Source organism: Natrix helvetica, assembly GCF_964273705.1.
Source record: "Natrix helvetica genome assembly, chromosome: 1".
NCBI lineage: Eukaryota > Metazoa > Chordata > Lepidosauria > Squamata > Natricidae > Natrix > Natrix helvetica.
The window spans coordinates 167,634,531-167,660,497 of NC_138548.1; the positions used below are offsets into that span (position 1 = coordinate 167,634,531).

The 25,967-nt window shown below is 39.1% G+C and overlaps 1 protein-coding gene across 3 annotated transcripts in view; it reads right to left on the reverse strand.

The window, feature by feature from the left end:
• Positions 1-25,967, reverse strand: part of PDE11A (phosphodiesterase 11A) — a 201,231-nt gene that overhangs the window by 23,599 nt on the left and 151,665 nt on the right. For all 3 annotated transcript variants that reach the window (XM_081939909.1, XM_081939911.1, XM_081939910.1), the window contains 5 exons: positions 22,540-22,649; positions 14,968-15,058; positions 13,172-13,272; positions 9,638-9,715; positions 5,046-5,113 (listed from right to left, as the gene is read on the reverse strand). In XM_081939909.1, coding sequence (XP_081796035.1) covers positions 5,046-5,113; positions 9,638-9,715; positions 13,172-13,272; positions 14,968-15,058; positions 22,540-22,649 — 448 coding nt within the window. The remainder of the gene's footprint in view (positions 1-5,045; positions 5,114-9,637; positions 9,716-13,171; positions 13,273-14,967; positions 15,059-22,539; positions 22,650-25,967) is intronic.

Genomic DNA, 25,967 nt, shown 5'->3' on the forward strand with positions numbered 1-25,967 from the left:
TAGTCAAGAATGCAAGTAAGGACTGTGACGTTGATGCTATTATACATCTTGGCACAAATGATCTGTCCCAAAAAGATGTACTTTCTGTGCAGAATGATTTCCAGAACTTGGGATATGAACTTAATAGTATAGGTTGTAGGCTTATCTTTTCAGAGGTTTTACCTGTATATAAGGAACAAAAAGGGAAGGGCCAGCGGGTAGCAGAGTTTAATCTTTGGCTAAAGGAGTGGTGTAAAAGGGAAGGCTTTGGTTTTATTAGTCATGATGCCTGTAGCTGGTCCAATGAAAAACTGTACAAAAGAGATGGGTTGCACCCATCCAAGAAAGGGACTGAGTTACTTGGCATTAAATTCACAGATTTTCTTGATAAACATTTAAACTGAAGAGCGGGGACAGAGAATTAATAGATACAGAACATTTCTGTCCCCAGCAAACTAAAATTCATAGGGTTATAAGTGCATGTAACATAGATGTGTGTGTGGGTAAGATTATCACTCCTGCTGTCAAGCAAAACCAAGCATTTAATAGTGATTGCCATACCATGTGCATGAATCACACAAGTGGCAAGAAAATAGGGGCAGTCAGTCATAACACAGGTTATGTAGACAGTAAACACAGGGTCAATCAAAATGGACTCAAATGTCTATACACCAATGCACAGAGTATGAGGAATAAACAGGGCGAATTAGAAATTCAAGTAAAAGAGGGCAGATACGACATTATTGCCATTACAGAAACTTGGTGGGATGAAACCGACAAATGGAACATACAGCTAGAAGGATTTAAATTATTTAAAAGAAATAGACCAAATAAAAGAGGAGGTGGAGTTGCACTATATATAAGAAATAAGTACATCTCTACAGAAATAGAACACAACAATGATGAGAACTATCTTGAATGCATTTGGGTCAATATTAAAGGTTGTGGGGGAAATGACACTGCCATAGGTCTATACTACAGGCCACCCAACCAAGCAGAGGAAGTAGATGAACTTTTTGCTAGTCAGCTAACTAAGGTATGTAGGAAGCACACCACAATAGTAATGGGAGATTTTAACTACCCTGACATCAACTGGGAAACAAACTCTGCACCAAGTGGAAGATCCAACAGGTTCTTAAGAAACCTAGCAGACAACTTTGTTTTCCAAAAAGTAGAGAAGGGAACAAGGGGATCAGCCATATTGGACTTAATCCTCACTAACAGAGAGGAGATGATAGAAGGTGTTGAAGCCATAGGAACCCTGGGGGCAAGTGACCATGCAATATTGGAATTCAACATTATCCAAACACAAGTAGTAGAACAAAGCCAAACTAGAGTCTTGGACTTTAAGAAAGCTAATTTCAATAAACTTAGAGAGAGCTTGGGAAAAATTCCATGGATGAGAATCCTCAAGGGGAAAACAACTCAAGAAGCTTGGGAAATTTTGAAAAATGAGATTACAAAAGCCCAGTCTAGCACAATACCAATGAAGAAGAAAAATATCAGCTCCCAAAAGAAACCAGAATGGCTGCATAAAGAACTATCTGACAAACTGAAAGACAAAAAAGGTAAGTATAAAAAGTGGAAGGAGGGGGACATAACTAAGGCAGAATATCAGCAAACAGCCTGAGCATGTAAAGATGAAGTGAGGAAAGCTAAGGCTCACAATGAAGAAAGGCTTGCCACAAAAGTAAAAATTAACAAAAAAAGCTTCTTCCAACATGTTAAAAACAAGAAAAAAGTTAAGGAAACAATTGGTCCATTGCTAGGAGAAAGTGGCAAGAAGGTGACAAGCAACAGGGAGAAAGCAGAACTATTTAACTCATGTTTTGCATCTGTCTTTACACAAAGGGATAAAACAGTCCAACCTGTCAAAAGCAGCACCACAAAAATCAGATTAGGAACACAAATTGAAATAGGGAAGAAAATGGTAAGTGAGCACCTGTCTACCCTAGATGAGTTCAAATCACCAGGACCGGATGGATTACACCCCAGGGTTCTGAAGGAACTAGCAGACGAGATCTCAGAACCACTGAATTATATCTTTCAGAGATCCTGGAACACCGGGGAACTACCAGAGGACTGGAAAAGAGCTGATGTGGTTCCCATCTTCAAAAAAGGGAAAAAAATAGATCCAGGAAACTACAGACCTATCAGCCTGACCTCAATACCAGGAAAGATTCTGGAAAAAATAATCAAGCAACAAATTTGCGAACACCTAGAAGCAAACAAAGTAATAGCCAAAAGTCAACATGGATTTGTCAAAAACAGATCATGCCAGACTAATCTTATTGCATTCTTTGATAATGTGACAAAATTAGTGGACCAGAAGAATGCCGTTGATATAGTTTACTTGGACTTCAGTAAGGCTTTTGATAAGTTAGACCATAACCTACTACTAGATAAAGTAGAAGAATGTGGGTTAGACAGCATCACCACCAGATGGATTCGTAACTGGCTGACCAACCGCACTCAACGTGTAGTCCTCAATGGAACTGCATCTACATGGAGGGAAGTATGCAGTGGAGTACCCCAAGGCTCTGTTTTAGGCCCAATACTCTTCAACATCTTCATCAATGATTTGGATGAGGGAATAAATGGGGAACTCATCAAATTTGCAGATGACACCAAGCTGGCAGGAATAGCCAACACTCCAGAAGATAGGCTTAAGATACAGAAGGATCTTGACAAACTTGAACATTGGGCACTATCTAATAAAATCAAATTCAATGGTGAAAAGAGTAAGGTTCTACATTTAGGCAACAAAAACGGAATGCACAGGTACAGTATAGGTGGTACCGTGCTCAATAGTAGTAACTGTGAGAGGGATCTTGGAGTTCTAGTGGACAACCATTTAAATATGAGCCAGCAGTGTGCAGCAGCTGCCAAAAAAGCCAACACAGTTCTAGGCTGCATCAACAGAGGGATAGAATCAAGATCACGTGAAGTGTTAATACCACTTTATAATGCCTTGGTAAGGCCACACTTGGAATACTGCATTCAGTTCTGGTCGCCACGATGTAAAAAAGATGTGGAGACTCTAGAAAGAGTGCAGAGAAGAGCAACAAAGATGATTAGGGGACTGGAGACTAAAACATATGAAGAACGGTTGCAGGAACTAGGTATGTCTAGCTTAAGAGAAAGAAGGACTAGGGGAGACATGATAGCAGTGTTCCAATATCTCAGGGGTTGCCACAAAGAAGAGGGAGTCAAGCTATTCTCCAAGGCACCTGTGGACAGAACAAGAAGCAATGGGTGGAAACTAATCAAGGAGAGAAGCAACTTAGAACTGAGGAGAAACTTCCTGACAGTTAGAACAATTAATCAGTGGAACAGCTTGCCTCCAGAAGTTGTGAATGCTCCAACACTGGAAGTCTTTAAGAAGATGTTGGATAGCCATTTGTCTGGAACGGTATAGGGTTTCCTGCCTAGGCAGGGGGTTGGACTAGAAGACCTCCAAGGTCCCTTCCAACTCTACTATTGTATTGTATTGTATTGTATAACCGTGTCCTCCTATTTTCCCCATAAGAACAACCCTGTGTTACTACTGGTTCTGTGGGCGTGGCTAGGTGGGGATATGTGACTGAATGAACCCACTTCTGCTGTGTACACAGTAATACCTTCACTATGTTTCTCCATACTTTTTTAACCCTTACAAGTCTTCCATGCTTCAAATATGCTTCATATACCCCTTTCCCTTGTTTAAGCTTCTCTCTCCCCTGTCTCATGTTTTTATTGGGTCCATATAACCAAGACTTCCTTGTCGTCGTCCCCTTCTCTTGATACATTCACTCATCCTTCATATACTTGTTTTGTAATTCACTCTCTTAACATGACCAAGCCACTTCAATATGTTCATTTCATACATGCCATTCATTTTTGTAGTTTTCTCTTTGATACATTAAATTTCAAACCCATCCTCCTTGTTGCATCATACAATTGTGTAACATTCACTGCAAATCCTTGGGATTCTCAGCCAACACTACAAATTCATGTTCACATTTCCGACCAACACACCTCACACATCAGCATAAGCATTCATAATACAAATGTGTTTATCCACAAGTGCATAAACAACCAAGGGTTGGTCAGTCATTTCTTCCTCCATATGCAACATTGAATAATTTATTAAGCATCCATTTATTCTCTTGCATGTTTTATTTCCATTGTTTTACTGCCATTCAGTAACCGCAACTCTGTTTTTGCATAAAACATTCCATAATTCATACCTTTTCAATTTATAGTATGATTTCACTAAATGAATAAATGTATAGTCCTGTTCTCACATGGGGACTGGGGGAGGGAGACAAGCAGGGGGAGCTGGAGTGTTGCTGATGTCGGTCATAAGAGCAGGCAGTTTTCCAAGCATCCAAATTTTGATCATGTGACTGTTGGGGCATCGCAGTGGTTGTATGTTTGAAACTAGGTAGTTTTTCAGGGATCTGCTATAACTTTGACAAGACACTAGGTGACTGCTCGTAAGTCAAGGACTACATGTAGCATCTAAATAAATGACTTTTTTATACTGATCCTTATGGAGAGAGAAAAATGCTATCACCAGGTTTAATAAAGCTATAGCAGCCATTTTGGGTACAAATGATAGGAATTCCAGATGAAGGCATCAAGTTGGGTAAAAATAAGCGAAGCAATCGCTCAAATAATTTTAAGTAAAGTTTTGAATGAACTTCTTCCACAAAGATTTATGGTAAGCCATTTGCCTTCACTATTTTATGCCAGGATGGACATTAAAATGCTGTCAATTAGGGACACCGATTTTTTTTTTTAATTCACATTTTTAATAAAATGCAAATGTTCTTCCTAATTGATTATGTGATTACGGAAGTAAAGTCTCTTGAAATACTCTAATACTATTCAATATTATCAATTAAGCAAGAAAAAAGAAAAAGACCGGGCAATAAACCGCATGTCGCAGAAGATCTGTGATATTTTGTAATGCAAGCAATGGTATTGTAACCTGAGTGCAGATTTGGCCCTATCTGTGTCAGGTTCCTGGGAAAATTGTTGGGACAGAACCTCCTCTTTCTTGTGCCGCTATTAATCATGACTTGCCTGTCTTGAAATCTCCCATGGTTTCGTTGCAGCTCCAAGGTCACAGGCTGTCATTAGCATTGATCTGAAAAACAGAAACGAACAATAAAAATGGAACAAAGCTTTGTTGGTTTTCTAAACAGATTCATCCTGAATACATGAGGTTTTTTTTTTAAAGAGGCAGACTTAACACCTTCTTCGTCAATTTAAAACATGGCAGAGTTTGGAATTTGAATAGTCAGTGTTTTTATGTTATTAGATAGAGAAAAGCTAATGCATTACAGATATAATCAGATAATGACTTTTCAATGCTAACTATTGAGTGTTACAAAAGATGCATGTTTCACTGCAGACTAACTACTCATTTTGCTGTTATAGTTTGATTAATTAAGTCATAATATAGGACACTGGGTAGTTGGAATGGCATGATATGATGAAAGGAAATTATGTAATATATTCAGCTTGGGGTAGTCTGGTTATAACTGGGCAATGTACTAAGAAAATGATTGTGAGAGACATTCCAGACACTGTTTGAACAGTTTCTATCGTTTGTGTGCAATAAATATTCAAGATTATTGTAAGGATGACTCCATCTTAACATAGTTAATACCTGGCTACAAATATGTTTTATATGTGTTGGGAGATAAGAATTACTTAGATGGAGAAAGCATTTATGTACAATGCACAAAGCATATTAAACTATAAGCAAGCCCAGAAGAACAGCAAGAATATTGGGGAGTTTTAAAAAAAAGGAAATTATTGTCCATATTCTAAAATCAGGAATGGGTGAAATTTGGAAAAATGGAAAATTATCTGTACCTCATCTAAAGCACAAAGACTTAAAGAATAGCTCCTTTCATGAGTATGTTTCATTCCCCCACAGATGAAAATACCTAGATACTGATGTTTATATATTCCCAGTCTGAGCATATTAACAGAGCTTCTTATGGTATAATAAAGATTGCAATGGACTATCTAAGTTAGCCTTCTCAAACTTCATGCCATGAAGGTGTGTCAAAATGCACCATAGGTAGTCCGTGATTTATGACAATAGAGCCCAAAATTTCTGTTCTTAAGTAAGACATTTTAAAATGAGTTTTCCCTTATTTTTTGCCTCAGTGAATCACTAAATTTAATAAGTTAGTAACCCGGTTGTTAAGTGAATCTGGCTTCCCCATTGACTTTGCTTGTCAATGACCTTGGAACACAGCAATGGTCATAAATATGAACCAGTTTCCAAGCATCTGAATTTTGATCACATATTCATATGGATGCTGCAAAGGTCATAACTGTGAAAAATGGTCATAAATCACTTTTTTCAGTGCCATTGTAATTGTTGCGGTCCGCCAGTGGCCTGCAGAGCTGGCAGCAGAGTTGGACAGTGAGGAGGTTGGGGAGGAACATGCGCCAGTCCTGGAGTCTGAGGAAGGCTTGAACGAGGGCTCTGTGTCGGAGGCAAGAGGGGACCAGGGCCATCTGGGAGTTATGTGCTGCCTCCGGAGCCTCCAGAGTTGGACATCAGCGAGGCAGAGGAACTTATGCGCAGAGCTTTCCAGAAGGCAAGAACAGTTAAGATAAAAGGGACGACTTGGGAGTAAGGCTCGGAGGTGATTGGCTCTTCTCATAGGACATAAAGGAGGAGCAAAGGCACGTGAGCCTTTGCAGGAAGCAACTTTGTTTGTTCTGGTTGGTTTACATTCTGAAGCTCCATTTTGACTCTGTGCTCCGAATGGCCTTGCGAAGCTAATTGCCAGTTAAGTCTTTGGCAGCGTTTCAAGGAAGATACAGGTGGGAGCTTATCCCGAAGGACTGTGGCAGACTTCTGCTGGACTCTTTACAAACTATTTGTGACTCATTACGGGCTGTGAATGAACATAATTCACAGCCTTTGAAATAAAAAGAGGGGTTTGGGGACTAAGTGTGTGCTTTTTACTGTCTTAGGAAGCCTAGGTCAGAACAGTAACTTTGAATGGTCACTCAATGAACTGTTGTAAGTTGAGGACTACCTGTACACATCATTTGCAGCCTACATAGCTTTATGCATTTTGTTCCTTCCTAGTGTTTTCCCACAAGTGCAGGGTCTCCTATTGTTTCTGGTCAACCAAGTATTGAGCCATGGTTTGCAACAGGAATTGACCAACTGGCTTATTGCCCATGCTTGATATCATGGCCTGAGACAGAGTGAATGGTCCAAAGTCATCCAGCTGGTTCATGCCTAAGGCAGGATTTTATGCGTTATGGTAGTTAAAATTCAGCTGTCTCTGGAGATAACCACATAAAGGAACACTGATTTAGAGGAGCCCTTGTGACCTATGTAACAAATTAAAAAATACCAGCTTTTTCTTCCAAAAGGTTGCTTTAAGAAGGGGTCATTTTCTGCAATGTCTACTTCTCCATATCTGTGTATGGAAGACAGAATCGGAGGCATTTGGAAGGTGCATTTAAAAAGTTAAAATAGTGTTTGCAACTACATGATCGAGGCTATCATCTTCACTTTGGGAAAAAAATTCCTTTAAAACAAAAGTCTGTTTTTAAGAAAGACAATATAAATAAATGGAAATAGAATGACAGTCAATGGTTAAATTGGAGACAATGGACAAAAGTAACTCTATGTGCACGTGTGAAATAGACAGAGGGTGAAGTGACAATTAAAATCATCTGCGGGTACCTATGCGCCTTAACTGAGCACATGATCTGAATCCTCGAGCTGGTCGCATCGGTGGCGGTTGAGACCCCCAAACTTTTAGTGATGGGGGACTTTAACCTGCTATCGGTGGGAGGAGCATCTGAGGGGGTTCGGGAGTTCATGGCCTCCATGACAGCCATGGACCTGACTCAACTGATTCAGAGCCCGACACATGAGGGAGGTCACACCCTGGACCTCATTTTTGTCTCTGGCCAGTGGTTGAATGATCTGGGAGGAGGAGACTTAACCATCACTCCGCTGTCATGGTCAGACCACTCACTCCTCCGACTTGACTTCCCTGGAGCTACCCCCCGCTGCGGGGAGGCGGAACCGGAAAATACTAGATGGTTCCACCCCAGGCGCCTGATGGAACCAGATAGGTTCCAGATGGAGCTTGGGCCACCTCCTGTAGCCCTGACCCGCCCTCGGGTAGAGGACCTGGTGGTCGCGTGGAACAACGCGACTACCGGGGCCTTGAACCGGGTGGCGCCTTTGCGGCCTCTCCGGCGGCAACGATCCACCCTGGCCCCTTGGTTTACCGAGGAGCTAAGGGTGATGAAGCGCCGCAAGAGATGCCTAGAGAGTCGTTGGAGATCCTCCCGTTCCGAATTTGACCGAACACAGGTACAAGCCCATTTAAGGACGTACCTTGTGGCATTGAGACCCACCTATTCCAAATAGCTGGCCTGGCTCAACCATAGTTCGCTCACTCTGCTCCTGACGGGTTTTTTAATTTTAATTCTGGGGTTTTTAGATTTTACTGTGTTTTGATTGTCTCTATTTATCTGCCTCCCTTCTCCATGTCTATGTCCATGTATTTGTTTATTGTGTATGTGTTGTCTATTTTATATTTTATGTGTTTTCTTGTACGCCGCCCCGAGTCCTTCGGGAGAGGGTGCGGCTAAGAAATAAATTTTATTATTTATTATTATATCAGCTAATGCTTTTTTGTAGGGATTGCTATGCAACTTTCTTCACACATACCCTAATATTTATATCTGTAAATACATTAAAATATTCAACCAGCACCTTAAATGTTTAGGGATTTCTCCTTCCAAAAGAAATGGGAGAATAGGTGTTGTGACTGTTCAAGGAAAAGGGAAGCATGGTGGACATATGCAATCTAAATTTAACAAATAAACACAAGGTGTTTTCATTGTTTTCCTTTAAAAAGACCAAACCTCAGTTGTTTTAAAAAATGGGGTGCCAAATTTCTAACAATAGCTATGGCTCTTTGAAGCCACCTCGTAGGAGTTCCCTTCACATTACTAATTGCTTTAGGTTTTTGTGTATAGGTTTCTTGTGACTTTATTTTTTTATACATCTGATATACTGTTGTTGTTTTTTAAAAAAGTAATCTAGAAATAAATACAAACATACATTTTGGATCTGAGGAATCACAGCAAATATTTAGAGGACTTCCATGCTTTGCTGAAATCAGGACATTTGGTAACCCCAGAACGCAAGACCTGATGATCAAAATCTTCACTGTAAATACTAGTATGGTAATGAAGGCCCTAAAGCTTAGGGAGGATTTTTTTTTTTAATTTCAATTGTGGATAGACTCAAAAAGCAGCGGTCTTTGACATTCTTAATAAAGACATACCAAAGGTGTCCAAAACATTTAGAGTTGGAAGCAGTTTCCATTTCAGAATGGATTGGTCTGACCTTTCCGGAAATGTTTTGAGCTCCAAATAATGTGAGAATGTTAAAACAGCCAATTTTGAATTCAAAACAATCACTTTTGGGCTTACGGTAAAATGTTTTCAATATGAAACGTTTCAAATTAAAAATGTTTTGCACCTCTAGGATGTACGGAAATTGACTGCACTTCTAAAGCCACTGGGAGGAATTTGTCCCTTGTCCCTGCAGAGTGCCTCAATTCCTATACCAGGTGAACTTTACCCAAGAGAAAGATCTCACCGGAATACCTCGCGTTGATATTTAACATTCCAATTGTAGTCTCCTTTGTTGACAAGTTCAAAAAATTCAGCCCTCTTCCTGTAACCAAACATTACAACATTACAAACCAAACAGGGAAAGACATGTATTTATAATATATATGTATTTATTTAAAACTATCTGATAACCTGCTGTTGCCCGGGTATTTATTTATAGGGGGAAAATGTCTGGACCAAATGTAATTTCTAATGTTGGATTTTCTCCCTTACCAGAGGGAGCCCCCTTGTGGAGTACTGTGAAGCCATTACCATGGCAACTCCACTGTGTTGTACAGTAGAAGCCATTTTATGGCAGAACAGTAGAAGCCATTTAAGGCACAACAGGTTGTATCTTAACAGAACACCCCCCCCCCCAGGGGTGTTAGGGGAGTCTTACCCCCACAGTATTTTTTTTCCCAGAGAGTAAGTCATCTGTGTACCAAGTTTGGTTGAAATTGCTTGAGACGTTCCAGAGTTATGCTGGAACATACACACACACAAACAGCCATTTTTATATAGATAGATAGATGATGATAGATAGATAGATAGATAGATAGATAGATAGATAGATAGATAGATGATAGGTAGGTAGATAGATAGATAGATAGATAGATAGATAGATAGATAGATAGATAGATAGATGATATTTATATAGCTGCTGTAGGTGCTCAAAAGCAATAATTAAATAGTAAACACAAAACAAAAAACATCCCAGGGCCTGTAACACACCTGCACATATCCAAATCAAACTTTACAATTTCATTAAGCTGCAGCCTCTATCAAACAACTTATGGGAAAAGTCAGATCAGGATTAGGCGTATGAAAATTCATTCCCTCTATGCAGAAATCAGCAGGAAAAAATGTGCTAAATAATCCTTATTGTAACAAGTAAAAATTAGCACAACCTACAGAGTATATAGTTTAGATTGTTTCAGATAGTTAAGGTGATAATTAATAATAAGGAGATGTCTTTTAACAGCCCATTGATCATATCCTGCCAGTTATAGATTTGTAATAATTAAAGACAGAAATGATGGAAACTATTACTTAATATTTACTGCCCTCCCACAAATAGAAATGCACAATGTTTGAAATTAACTCTCTAAACTTCTGCATCTTCCATAGCTTTTGGTCATATATTATTTATATTATTATTATGCCTCCCAAATAATTCCAAATTATTTAGAACAACGGCCCCTGACCTTTTGGGCACCAGGGACTGGTTCCGTGGAGAAAGATTTTTGCACGATGCCTGCATCCCACAGATGGGGTTTTGCTTCCTTGCACGGCCCAGTTGCTGGCATGCCACAGACGAGTGCCAGTCCATGGACTGGGAGTTGGGGACCCCTCTCTAGCCACTAGATGGGCTAGAGAGCAACAACAGTATATACACAAATTATGCATGAGAGGCATGTTCTGGGTTCTTTTTATTAAACAATATCTAACAACATCTAATTAATGTACGACAGAGGTGGTATTCTATTGGTTTGCCCTGGTTTGGGCGAACCAGTAGCGGTGGGAAGTTCCGCCCACCCACCATCACAGATGCTCTGCGTAGGCACAGAGGTTTCTGCGCATGCACAGAAGTGCTGCCTGTGAGTGAATCAATTGCGTGGGTGCAATTGTTCTGAACCGGTAACGAAGGTAAGTGGATTTCATGCCTCATACACGAGTCATTATATACCACTGTAATACATAATAGAGGCACAAAGCTTTCCAAGAACAATACTTTCTTCCCTCTTAATGATGAAGCCTATTCACTGTCTCCCATGCACTTTACTTTATATAGATCATGGAGCATTTTCATGTAGCTGAAAGTTTCTAATATTATACAAATTCACGCTGGCAGGAAAAATATCATTTTTCTCTCAAGCAGATTCATTCAATCCCTCTGGGAATAAGTACTGCAGTGACTACAATTTTCACAACTGTGCACTAACAGGCACGTTTAAATCAATCTTAACTGTTCAAAGGCAAATCTGCATTGCGTCAGCATTCCACAAGATTGTCTTGTAGGTGGAACCTTTTTATTGCTATTGAAAATAAGAAGCTCACTATTTAGTGTTTCTTTTGATTCCTGAAAGAGCAAAATCACATTTGAAAAATGCGTACCCAGTTGTTTTGTCTCTCTTAAGGATATATAAAAATGGATAAGGCAGTTAGTCTCCACATGTGATCTTCCTACGCATACATTTTGTGTATTACTAAAAAGACTTAGGAATATGTCCTATTTTATACTTGTGTCACCCCTTTTGTGTCAAATTTCAACGAAACAAATGGAAAAGTTAAGGGCAACATGGTAATCTCAGGAGGTGGACTCCTCTTTGTGTGCCCAAAGCTCAACATTTCCATTGCTAAGCAAGACAGTTATTAAGTGAATGTTGCCCCTCTATGACTTTTCTTGCCATAGTTGTTAAGTGAATCACTGCAATTGTTAAATTAGTAATACGGTTGTTAAGTAAATCTAGCTTCCTTTTTGACTGTTTGTCAGAAAGTCACAAAAGGTGATCACATGACCCAGCGATTCTGCAACTGTCATAAATACATGCCAGTTGCCAAGCGCCCAAATCTTGATCACATGACCATGGGGATGCTGCAATGATCGTAAGTGTGAAAAGGGCTCACGTCACTTTTTTCAGTGCAGTTACACATTGAACGGTCACTCAGTGAATGGTTGCAAGTCAAGGACTACCTGTACAAGCAACTTGCTTTCAAATAATTGTTAATGGTCTCACTAATGCCTTATAAAATCAGATTAGAAGATAAAGCAACTTTATTATTTAATTGCCTGTTTTAATATAAAATGTTAGTCTGTGAGGTGGAGTTGGGCTGAGGGAGAAACTGACACTTTCTCTTAGGCCAGTGATGGCTAACCTTTTCCGAACCAAGTGCCCAAAATGTGTGTGTGCGAAAAGATGCAATGTGCATGCAGCCCCCTGCATGCGCCCTGCACATGCCTCCCCGCACATGCATGTGATCCCCGTGTCCCTCCCCATGCATGTGCGCAGGGCCCCTGCACGCGCCCCACGTCCCATACATGCACATGCGCAGCAGAGACCTGAAGACCAGCTGGCTGGCGGGAGGCGCACATGCATGCGCATTAGAGCTGAACTGGGGTGATGGCTCGCGTGCCATTAGTGAGGGTGCTGCGTGCCACCTCTGGCACGTGTGCTATAGGTTCGCCATCACGGTCTTAGGCAATTCCTGTAGCTGAAGGTGGACCAAAAATTGGGCCTAACTAGTCTTAGTCTAACACCTTAATCACTAAGCTCCCCTGGCTCTCATATGTAGAATATGTCTGGCTCAGAAATTCTGGGAGCTGAATTCCACAAGTCATAAAGGGGCCATCATTCCCCACTCCTGCTGTCGGTGTGAGAATAAATAATTAAAATGATAAGTAAATACTAACTTATAGCATTGTGTACGCAGGGCTCCAGCTGATATTTAAACACCATTGTTGAGGACTGCAACTCTTTCAGAATTTCATTTATCAAAATTAGAAGATGCCAATACTTACTCAAAATAGAGAGTGAGGTCTGTTGCCAGTATTGACTTCTTCAGAAGCTGCATAAGATCACTGTAATCCTTGGAGGACAAATTAGCAAAGATGTTGTGACCCTATGATTAAAGAGAGAGCAAAGCTAAATACCTCAGAATCAATAGAAGATTTTTTCCAATAAGTCGACATTGTGTCTCACCGTTGCAACAAATCATTACAAAAATATTTCATTCAGCTGCTATACTTAAGATGTAATGCTAGTTTTTTTTGCTGGACTGAAAGTATGGCTTAGTAGTAAATAAAAATATTGCCCATCTACTTTTTCTTTTTTGCATATAAGCTGATAAACAACCTATGGAAATTTCAACCTAAAGAACTTTAGCTTTTTCTTTAAAACTGAAGTTTTATGTTAGTTGCTTTGGTTTTTATTTGTACTGTGTTTTAATCTGTTGTTATCTGCCCAGAATTGCTATGGTAGGAGGTGGGTAGTTACATAAATCTAAACACATGTATCTACACAGTGAGATAAAATACAGATTACTATTAGGCTATCCACCCAATCCTACATATATATCTATGCTCATAAATCTCAGTTTCAGTAAAAGTTATTTTGATGTAAACATGCCAAAGATGCGACAACTTCTTTCAAGCCGAGTCCACTTTAGATGTTCTCTTGAAATATTCTTATTTATTTTTTGGGACTCACATCGAATAGAATTCTTTAGTGGCCCAGTGTGATTGGACACACAAGGAATGTGTCTCCGGTGCATAAGTTCTCAGCATACATACAAGCCACAAGTGATAATTCATGATTGTAATCATAAAATACAATCATCATATATCATAAGATACAACACTCAGTGTTAGTCATAGGATACTAAATAATCAATCAACATAAATCATGATAAGATGTGTTTTTCTCTATAAGTTCTGAAATAAATTGTAGACAATGACAAATTATCTAGGCCCCATCCAATAATATGCTAACAGAGTCCAATTTATGATGTAGTCCTCCTCTGATTTCCCTGGAACTTTCAGTAGTATAATAAACTTTCCCCCTATCATTTCTGTCTACCCAGACACATCCAATTCATTCTAGAAAAGGAATCTATATTAATGTAAATTTGTTCTTATATTTATGATATAACTTATGAGTTATATTAAAACCTAAATTCAAGAAACAAGTTCTTCCTCCAAAATTCAATAAACATACTAATACAAAATTCTATGTGTGCATTCAAGTAACAGAGCAATTTCATTGGAGGAAAACTTCCAACCTCATAAATGCAAAACTTTAACAATGCCTTTTTTTTCCCAACTCCAGCAGCTCAACTCATGAACTTCTTTTCAATCACAAGATGGATGCTGTTGAATAATTTAATACTAGAATTAATAGTTACCGTAATTAGGAACAGATAATGCCAGCCTATACTTAGGGATACCAATTATTTATTTATATTTCCCCATAAGAGAGAATATATTACTAAGAGCATTACAGCTCTAATTGTAAAGAAGAAAAAACTGTTTTAAGCACATTTATTTATTAAATTTATATGCCACCTATCTGATTCTGCAAAGCGACTCTGGGTAGCTTACTATTAAAATGTATAAAACTTTTTGTTTTTGGGAAATATTTTGTTTTGAGAGTAAATATTATATAATTCATATCGTTAAACTCGCTGCCATGTATGGAATTCAGAATCTGTTTTCTGTGTGGTGGCAGAGAAAATACCTTTTTAGATATGCTATAATAAAGCAGCTTTTGACTGTTATCTTTAGAAAAGAAGAGACCAGGTAATCCACGTTTTTTGTACCTCACTCTGAAGAATCATTACAGCATGGTTGAAATGGTGATGCTCCAGAGTAGCAGATGTCCCATAGAGCTGAGCTAAAGCAGAACCGATTCTGGAAAAAAACCCACAGCAAATGACATTCTTTCAGCAGATGCCTCTGAGACTGTCAAAATGATAAGAGAAATGCTATCCCAATCTTTCTGTTTCATAGAACAGACCATCCACCTTTCCAAACTCACTGTTTTCCATCTATACCACCATCCCAGGATGAGAAAGGGGAGGGCTAAAAGAAGGATGATAACAGGGATATGCATTCTGATCATAGTGTCAGACCTGGAAGCCATAGAGACATATTGATCTCTTCAACATATAAATACAATATGATCGGTGATTCTGAATAATCTTTTCTACACGATTTGATCTTTTTCAGTCACTGGGACGTTGGTTTCTACAGTGGTAATGGTTTCTGAAATGAACTAGTGAAGTGCTATATTTCTTTTTATTTTCTTTAAAATTGTTTAAATTCTGCTTGGAGAAGAAAGGGTCCAAAAGGCTGTCAAAGGTTTCTGACACATTTTAAAATTAGATATGTGGTATTCAGGACTGGAAACTGCACATTCACCATATGAGGGAGGGGAGACCTTATAGAAATATATTTTTGCATCAAAGGTAGTAGAACTGCCTGCCATCTATCCATCCAACCATCCATCCACCCACCTACCTAATTTATATGCTACCCTTTTCCCCAATAAGGTAGGCTACGAACTATATAATTAATAACTCATAGCCTGATTTATGTAAACCAAAATTTTATGCTTTGTATTTCTGAAAAGAAATACGTTTTCAGCATTCTTTAATCTTTGTGAAAACCAGGTTAATATTGTTTGCCAAGTAATCAACATATATGACAAACCTCAGGCAAGACAAAACAACTATTGTTAATAGCTTCCAATTCTGATAAATCAACAATTAAGCAGAAACCACACAGCATCTGAGAAAGAGTGGATTTAAAATCAATTAACTGCTGTGCGTTTTCCACTTGTTATTTTAAAAATATGAACAATTTATTATATAATTTATAAACCTATATAAAAACTGGAATGGAAGCTGTAGAAGGAAAATACAATCTAGTCAAATGTTCAAGATGAGTTACACCTGGAGGTGCAAGCTTCATTTTAAAAAATGAGATATGACTAAATATGCATGCATGTGCTGTTAATGCTTCAGTTTAAGTTTTATATGCTTTCAAAACAAAATCCTGTTTAATATCTGCATAGCTGTGTAACTAACCACATATCTACACAAACATATATTGCAGTACATTTAAAATGTTAAATTCAAGGAAAGTATGAATTACAATGACAAAACTGGTAATTGTTAGAAGGTGGAACACACCAGGAGTAAACCATCACAAGAGATTAACACATATTGCTATTTTACTACCAGAAAGCACTCTAAAGTGACAGATGAGACTTGGTGTTACTGGTGTGTGTGTGCGTATGCTTATGTATATATGCATAGTTGAAGAAATTAGTTTAAGAGATTCTGGCTTGGAATGAAAAGAATTCTCCTAGGAGATTATATTGCAAAGCTATCCTACCCAGATATTTAATCATCACGGGGCAGCTGTAATGAGGGGAAAGAGAAGAAAATTACCAAGAACAGTGTCCCCAGAGGAAACAGCAGTGAAGTGGACTAACATCTTGTGATACTGTTTTCAATCACACTCCTTCTAATCTTTCATTATGCTGAACCCTCCCCACCCAAGTTAGGAAAGGAATGGGAAAGGTGAGGCATAAATTTACAGTCTTTGCAACCTATGTGACCACAAATCACAACATGTCAGGATAATAACAGCTGTTATCATTACACTTAACACGCTATGTCACCAGGTGCCTGTAACCTTTCACTTATTTCTTTAATATTACAAAAAGACCATGTTCTCCCTGCATAAACTCACAGAACTCGGTGCATGTGGCAGGTATAGACTGATGGCTTACCAGTAAATAATGCTTTTTATAAAAACAAAATAATAATCTAAAAATAATCCTTCAATTAAATGGGCTGCATTTTGATTAACATGTTTTATAAAATATTGCCGTTTTAAAAATGTTTGAATCTTGCCAAGTCTCAAATCTCATGTAATTGTGCTGTGCACCTGGTTTCAGATTTGAACCTAAAGGCTTGCTGTACACGGACATTTTGACTTTCTTGTCACTGTCTCAATGTGCTAGATTTTTCTATTCCTGCAAGAGTTCACCATTTTTAAATTTTATTTATCTAACACAAACAATATTGTTCAAGACTGTACAAAAGCATCCACTGCCAGAAAAATCTCAAATGGTATAAATTCAAACAGGAACATAAAGCCGCCTCAGGAGGCATCCACTGTTAAGCCTCATAAAAACTTGCATTTTACTACTGAGTTAACGCAGCAGCCTGCCAGAGTGAACTCAGCTATACCAGTAGTTCTTCCATCTTCTACTCACTGCCAGAATTGATCTTGAGTAAACCTAGCCCACCTCATACATTTGGCATTATAGAGAAGTATTCAAGGGAAATATTAGTCTTTCAAAATAGGGATGGAATAAGAAATCTGTAAAATAAGTAATCTATTTTACATTTCAACATCCAAAAGCTTCTTTCTTCTAATTTCCATAAAACCTTCATTTCATATCTCGCCCTTGTTAGTGTCTATGGAGATTCTCAGTCACCCAGGTCATAGTTGTCCCAAAGGTACATTTTTTAAAAGGCAACTGGACTTTGTTTTTCTTGTTAGTGTACAGCTATAAACATTTTTTTATAATGCATTCATTTTGAATGCTATTTTTTAAGCCTACAACATATTTGATAATTTCAAAGCTCCATGCAACTGAAATGATGATTGTTTGATCCAGTAGTTATTCCAGCTCAGTTTGAACTGCAGGCCAAACGCACATTCTTCAAAATAAGTTTGCATACTAATATTATACTTCCTCTCTTTTTAATTAGCCAGTGAAACCATTAACGGTCCTCAAAAGCCCTAAGGTTTTATACTACCTTGGTAACTTTTTCACCGTTAATCAGATTTGGTTACTGCAGAAAAACACAGCAACAATCCCACAGAAGAGAAAGAGATAAAAAGAAGACAGTAAGAGAGAGTCTTAGACTTTGGAGTTATCTAGTTTTTTCTGTTTCCTCTTGCATCAAGGGATTTTTTTTTATCAATGGCTCTTACATATCCTTACTATGATAGACGATTTCTTTCAAAAGGTGTAACAAAGAATTCTTCATTGGCTTCTCCCATACACAGCTTCTGTAAATTGTGCAGGAAAAAAAATCTCCTAACATTAAGCACCCACTCAATACAAAATGTTTTGCCCTTGCAGAAATTTTAAAAATTAATATAATTTGCTCGCGCGCACACGCGCACACACACACCCAGTAATAATGATACAGCTATTGTACTATATGGCTGAACCCAGAGCCATTGCTTTGAGAAAGAGCATATTTATTTTCATTCATAGCAAGGCTTTGCAGAGACCATGGCAAATTGCAAGTAAATGAGTGACAGAGGTCAGAGTACAGAATATAGCATAACAGAGTTAGAAAGGACCTTGGAGGTCTTGTAGTCCAACCCCCTGCCCAAGCAGGAAACCTATGCCATTCCAGTCCAATCTCTTCTTAAAAACCTCCAGTGAAGAAGCACCTACAATTTCAAAAAGCAAGTCATTCCACTGATTAATTGTTCTAACTGTTAGAAAAGTTCTCCTTAGTTCTACGTTGGATCTCTCTTCGATAAGTTTCCATCCATTACTTCTTACCCTGCCCTCAGGTGCTCTGAAGAATTGGTTATCTCCTTCTTTTTTGTGAAAGCCTCTCAAATATTGGAATATATAATGGGAAATATAACGGTGCGCTGCCAGAGGCAGTAACAAACTCACCCAACTCAATCCATTACCTGATGGTTACTTTATCCAACCATCCTTGTTGCTATTACAGTTTTATAGACAGCAATCACCTTTGCTCTACTTAAGCTTTTGTGCAGAACAGTGAAACATGAGTATAATCCCTCATATGGACGGGATTAAGCCAAACTACAACTCACACCATCACGCTATGCTGGATAACAAAAATACTTCCCAAAATGAAGATATAATCAAGTTCCCCCATTTCACATCGTCCTGAATAGTAATATGCCAGCAACTGGAGTTGTTATAATGCAGAATTGTATTAAAGATTCATATTTCCTTAATGCCTTGTACTGTACTAACAGTGCAGACCTAATTGGTTTTTCTGAAATCTATTGCCTAGCAACTAGGTGGTTAAGTAAGTGTGCATGTGTGTGTATCAGTTTTCTGAATCAAATATAATCTGCATGCCATAATGCAACTCCTGATACTGAATTCTTAATACAGAGAATTATATTAGCAGAAATAGTCTCTAACTGGAAACAGAATTTCTCTTTTAGGGTGCTGTACAGGTAGCCCTCAAGTTACAACATTCACTTAGTGGCCATTGGCTGCAAAATTACAGGGAAAATAAGTCTAGAGAAGATATGGCTCCAATTGCCTGAATGGGAGCAGTTACCATGCAATGAATATGTGTTCCATTTTCAATCAAAACAATAAACAATATCTATATTAGGTAAAGGTAAAGATTCCCCTCGCACATGTGTGCTAGTGGTTCTGATTCTATGGGGCGGTGCTCAACTCTGTTTCAAAGCCAAAGAGCTAGCACTGTCTGAAGATGTCTCCATGGTCATGTGTTCGGCATGATTAAATGCCAAAGGCACACGGAACTCTATTACCTTCCCACCAAAGGTGGTTCCTATTTTTCCACTTGCATTTTTACATTCTGTCGAACTGCTAGGTTGCCAGAAGCTGGGACAAGTAACTCCGTTACACAGTGCTAGGGATTCGAACTACCGAACTAAGACAAGCTCAGCATCTTAGCTACTGAGCCACATCCCATATCTTTATTAGGAAACCCAACATATTGTGTTGGCATAACATTATGCTAGGAATAAAATAACTTACGCATAAACAAAATACTTGTTTAGGTGTAAACAAAACAAATAAAATTAAGAATCCCCTACGAAGGAAATTCAGCCTCCCAAAAGCAATGGCCATGTCCTGTTGCAAAGTACATTTTACAATGTACATTCATCTATTTGTGTGTTTTATGCTTATACTAATTCAAAGTACTTCATTTTTCTTTCCCAGCTGGTGAAGAATGTTATTACCAGTCCAAAGCCCAATCCCAAAAGCAGCAGTATCTTTTATCTCAGACGAGGTCTCTCAGAATTGTAAAATTGAAATACATTCTGTATATAATCTGAAACTCCTAAAGAAGATGATGACACTACTGAATCTGACCACAATCTTATACTCTCCCTGTAAAGACTTTGGTCCTTTGGTACAAAAGCCCAGACCATTAAATGCCTATGGAGGTTCTCAGGGACAAACAGCCTTCGAATGGTTCAGGAGTGTGAATGGATTTCCAGAAAAATTGCAGACTACAGGAACCATTTGTGCTTTAGTTTGAATTGCAGACAACACAGATTCAGCCCCAAAAGCCTGCACCTGTCTTCAACAGTGCAGAAGACATCCTGCAGCCAAGAAGGCTCCATATCCATTTGCACTACTCAGGTGACCCTTGGGACACAGGTAAAGCTCCAAGTGGCCTCAATGACTCTCCGAAAGAATGCAAATGACCATCTGTCTGCAAGGAATATAAATCCTGCCATTCTCCACTATCCAGTCAGAGCCGAAGAAGCTTCTTGGATGAAATGTCTTCAAAGAAAAAACAATGAAGTCCAGTTGCCTCCTGAAAAACCACCTTTGGAGCTCAGACCATTACGTTCACTGATTAAGGGGACACACTAATCCAGAACAGTGGAAAGTAAATGGCCATTTGACATAGACTATTGTGAAGGAACTGTCTGTGTAGAATCTAAGTAGAATCAAGGTACAACATTACTTTAGGTATAAGCTCTTACTTTCATGTGGGCAATAACAAATTAGGCAGAACTCTGCAGATCCCCTTGCAAAGTCCATCTTGTTGTATTACAAGCCAATTGTCCTATAAGAAGTCCTCCTATAAATTACCACTATGACCACTAGACTCTAAGGATCATGTGGGTAGTTGGGAGAGATTACCTATTATGAAGCTGAGTAGTGTGTGAGTACCGTATTTTTCAGAGTATAAGACACACCTTTTTTTCCTCAAAAATGAGGCTGAAAAACTGGGTGCGTCTTATACATCAAATACAGCATTTTTTGCCTCCTGAAGCCCCGCCCCTTCACCACAATGACCATGCATACCCTTATGGAGGTTTTCAGAGAGCTCCTGGGGGGTGGGGAGGGCAGAAATGAGCAAAAAACGGGCCGCTTTTTGCCTCCCCCCAGCCCCCAGCAGCTTCCTCTATAAGCTTCCATAAGGCTATGCATGCAAATTTTTTGACAAAAAATGGGCCCATTTTCGCCAAAAACAGGCCGTTTTTAACTCATTTTTTGCCCCCTCCCCGGAGCATTCTGCAAGCCCCACCCCAAGGCTATTCATGCCCCCTTTTTTAAAAAAATGGGCCCATTTTCACGAAAAACAGGCCGTTTTGGGGAGGTTTGCAGAGTACCAAAACTATTTTTCCCTTTTGGAAAGCTCTTTAACCTATTGATGAGAATTGCATTGATCAAGTGCTGTGCCAGTATAAACAAAGTCTTATGTGCTGCAGATTGTCAGCGATTTCCTTCTCCAGCACATGGATAAATACACCTGGAAACATCTACCTGCCTACCAACTCTTTCTCTCTCCCTACCTACCTACTGTATTTCTCTATCTCTATTTCTCTCTCTCTATCCCTCTACCTACCTACATACCTATACACTCTCTCTCTCGCTACCTACTACTGTATTTCTCTCTCTATATATATATATATATATATTTCTCTCTCTCTCTATCCCTTTATCTACCCATCTATCTACCTACCTAACTACTCTCTCTCTCTCCCTACCTACCTACTGTATTTCTCTCTCTTTCTCTCCCTCTCTATCCCTCTATCTACCTACCTACTTTTTAAAAAATTTGCCTCTTCAAAACCTTGGTGCGTCTTATATTCTGAAAAATATGGTAGTTATAATCCAACTCATCAACCAGTCAGAGTTTGACATGTTATAAAAACCCAGGACTCTTGCAAAAAGTTGTCAATGTGTCATGCACAAATCACAAAAATCTGTGCGACTCTGCCTATCTTCATGAAACAAGGCACCATTTATGTAAAAAGTTTATTTTGTTTTGAATGCAAATGCTTGCTGTTTCCAAAATATTTGTTACTATTTCATAGGATAATGGCCCACATTTTATGCTTTCTGTTCTGTCTTCTATTCTATTCCAATTTAAACTAAAGTTTTGCCTAATTTAATGTTATGTTAATGGATTATTCATTTGTAGCTTAGGTCATGATAAAATAAAATAATTTGGAAGGAATTAAGTTTTCTTTTTAAGAAATGGAGAGAAAGAAATGCAATTTTATTACACATATCTTGAAACCAACATTTATCTCTAAATTCTAAAATATTAATTTTCAAAACAAGACAAATAATAGTGGAAACATACTTAGCTTGAAATGCATTGTTTGTTCCTCTGTGATCAAGGTCATGGCATAAACATCCAACAATCAAAGCTAAAATTTCTATTTCTGTCAGAATCTCCTGAAATTCTGCTGTCTGAAAATAGAAAAAAAATTATATTGGTAACGTCAACAAACGCAGTCATTTTTAAGCTGTCGTTAGAAGTCAGATAAATCAGAGGTGCCAAACGGACGGCCCACAGGCTGGATACATCACATGCAGGCCAACCGCAGCTCAGCTCAGAGGAGAACGTTGCAAAACGTCATGTGACGGCAACATGACGCTGCGAGTTTGACACCCGTGAGATAAATGAATGTTGGAAGAAGGACCAAGATGTATCAGCAGTTAAGTTTGATAGTCAGGATGAGCTAGTGGTTAAACTGAGATCACCTTAAATCCTGGGATGATTTGGGTCATTCTCTCTCAGCCAAGCTACCTCACAATGTTGCTGCTGAAGGGAAAATGGGAGGTTGGAATGCTGGTTACCTCCCTTAAGCTCCTGAAGGAAAAGCAGGATATACACCATAGGTAGTCCTTGACTTACAACAATTCATTTAGCAACTGTTTGTGATTACAACAGCACTATTTAAAAAAAGTTTCCTGTGACCATTTTTCATACTTACAACCAAACCCTGCAGCATCCCCATGGTCACATAATCAAAATTTGGGCACTTGGCAACTGGCATATATTTATGATTTATATTTATATTTATAAATATATTTATATTTATATATAAATATATAAATATATAGATATAAACATATATTTATATTTTGGGTTATGAGATCACCATTTCTAACCATCCCATCCTGCTTGCAACAAGAAAAGATGGGGGGGAGGGGCTAAATTCACTTAGTGACTGCATGATTCACTTAATCACTGCAATGATTTACTTAACAATTGTGGCAAAAAGGTAATAAAATGGGGCAAATTTCTTTCAATTGCTTGAGTGGCTCGGCAGTGGCAATTTTGGGCTCAGTTGTGGTGGTTGAGTCAAGGACTATCTGTACATTTAGCAAATAGCTAAAGAGTTGTTCATAATTCCAATGCCCTCCATATGGATAAAGCAGTAACCTCTCACTTTTCACTGGATCAGCTAGAATTAACTCATAGGTGCAAAAAAAGCTCGGAAGTGCACAGTAGCAGCATTGCTAAATGGTAATCTTACAAATGCCTTCGTTCTATTGATATCCTGCTATTTTGATGATTTAAAAAGGAAGCTTATTGGACAAGCTGGACTATAACTAATTGGTTTCACCTGAGCGAATCATTGAACAGGATGCTTTTCAGCTGGTAAGGTGTCCAATAAAAACAACTGATCAGAGAGTATTTCCTAAATCATCTTTCTCTGCACAGGTGCACTTCAGGGATGTCTGAATAAATCTCATCCCTCGCTGGGATGTGAACATGACAGAAAAGAGCTTTTTTTTTAATGTACAGTAAGAGCTTCCGTTTGCCTTGCAAGGTGATTGTTCTCAGTTTTTCATACTTTATTATTCATTTAGCACACTACACAGGTAATCCTCGACTTGCAACCATTCATTTAATGACTGCTTGAAGTTACAACGGCACTGAAAAAGCGGATTATTGCATTTTTTTCTTCAAATTTACGACTATTGCACACTCCCCCTGGTCACGTGATCAAAATTCAGATGTTTGGCATCTGGCTCATATTTACGGTTGCTGTGTCATCTGATCACCTATTGAGACTTTCTGACAAGCAAAGTCTACGGGGAAGCCAGATTAACAACTGTGTTGTTAACTCAACAGCTGTAGTGATTCACTTAACAACTGTGGCAAGAAAGGTCATAAAATGAAGAAAACTCACTTAACTGTCTCACTTACCAACAGAAATGTTGGGCTCAATTGTGGTTGAAAATCGAGGCCTACCTGTACTTATTTTCAATAGTACTGAATAATAGCCTATGCCACGTACTAATGTCACATATTAATGCTACACCATATCAATTTTTGTGGGGGCTGGGTTTTCAGGAAACTAGAGATTAGAATATTAGAGTCTTGAGTATTGGAGGTGAAAAGGAGATACATTCCAATTCAAAGGCCCCCACAGTAGGAAATATACTGTACTATACAGCAGTGACGTGCGGTGAGGTTTATGACTGGTGAGGCACTGACACAGTGCTGAGTTTCAAATATTTTTAGACTTGTGGACTTCAACTCCCAGAATTCCACAGCCAGGCATGCTCAGTTCCAATTTAAAGCGACAGCATTTGTTTTTCTCCTTTGCTCCTTCTTTCTTTTTCTTCTCCTTCCCCTCCTTCCTCACTCTCTCCCTTCCTCCCCCTCTCTCAAATACACACACACACACACACACACACACACACACACAGAAGTTGGATTGGACTATCTCTCCTACCACTTCCCTCTCTCACTCACTCTCAAACAAACCCCCCACACACAAAAGTTGGATTGGATATCTTTTCCAGTGGCTTGAAAGCAACTCCTCTGCCACCACCCCCCATTCCCCTGCTGCCTTTCCCAAACACCTCCACCATTGCAAATGCAGCCTGCTGTCTGGGTGGGAAATGGCTGGAACACAATAAAGCCCACCCACCACCTCCTGCTGGCAGGCTGGGGTGAGAGGAGAGGCAGAGAAGCCGGAGGGGAGCCGAGCCGAGCCTTCCAAAAGAAAGAGGCTGGGGGGAAGTGTGTGTACTACAGCATGGCTCTTTGCCTGGCTTCCTGCCTCCTCCTGTGGTCTCCTCAGTGCTCGCTTGTGCTCTCCCTCCCCAAGTGTAGTTTGATTGCAGGTGGAGCCACGTTGCCTTTTCAAATTTGTAATCAGTGAAGCTGGGCTAGATTTTTATATAGTTTTATCCAGCTGTGTGTGTGTGAGAGAGAAATGAATGGGGGCCTGGGGAGAAAGTCACTATACTTGGGGAGGGAGAGCACCAGTGAGGTTAAGCAGAGTCATCCACAGTGAGGCAGCAACTAGCTCAGCTTTTTCCTTTTACTTTTTTTTTTTCATGATGAGAGTGGTGAGGCTGTGCCTCACTTGCCTCACCTGACTGCACGTCACTGCTATACAGGGAGTCCTCAACCTACAATGGTTCATTCGAAGTTACAACAGCACTGAAAAAAATGACTTATGACTGTTTTTCACACTTACGACCCTTGTAACAAACCATGATTAAATTTCCGACATTTGGCAACTGGTTCGTATTTATGATGATTGCAGTGTCCCGGAGTCATGTGATCCCCTTTTGCGACCGTCTGACAAGCAAAGTCAACGGCGAAGCGGGATTCACTTAACAACCGTCTGCCTAACTTAACAACTGCAGTGATTCACTTAACACCTGGGGCAAAGCTCATTTAACAAATGTCTCACTTAGCAGCAGAAATCTTGGGCTCAGTTGTGGTCATAAATTGGAGACTACTTGTATTACTGAACC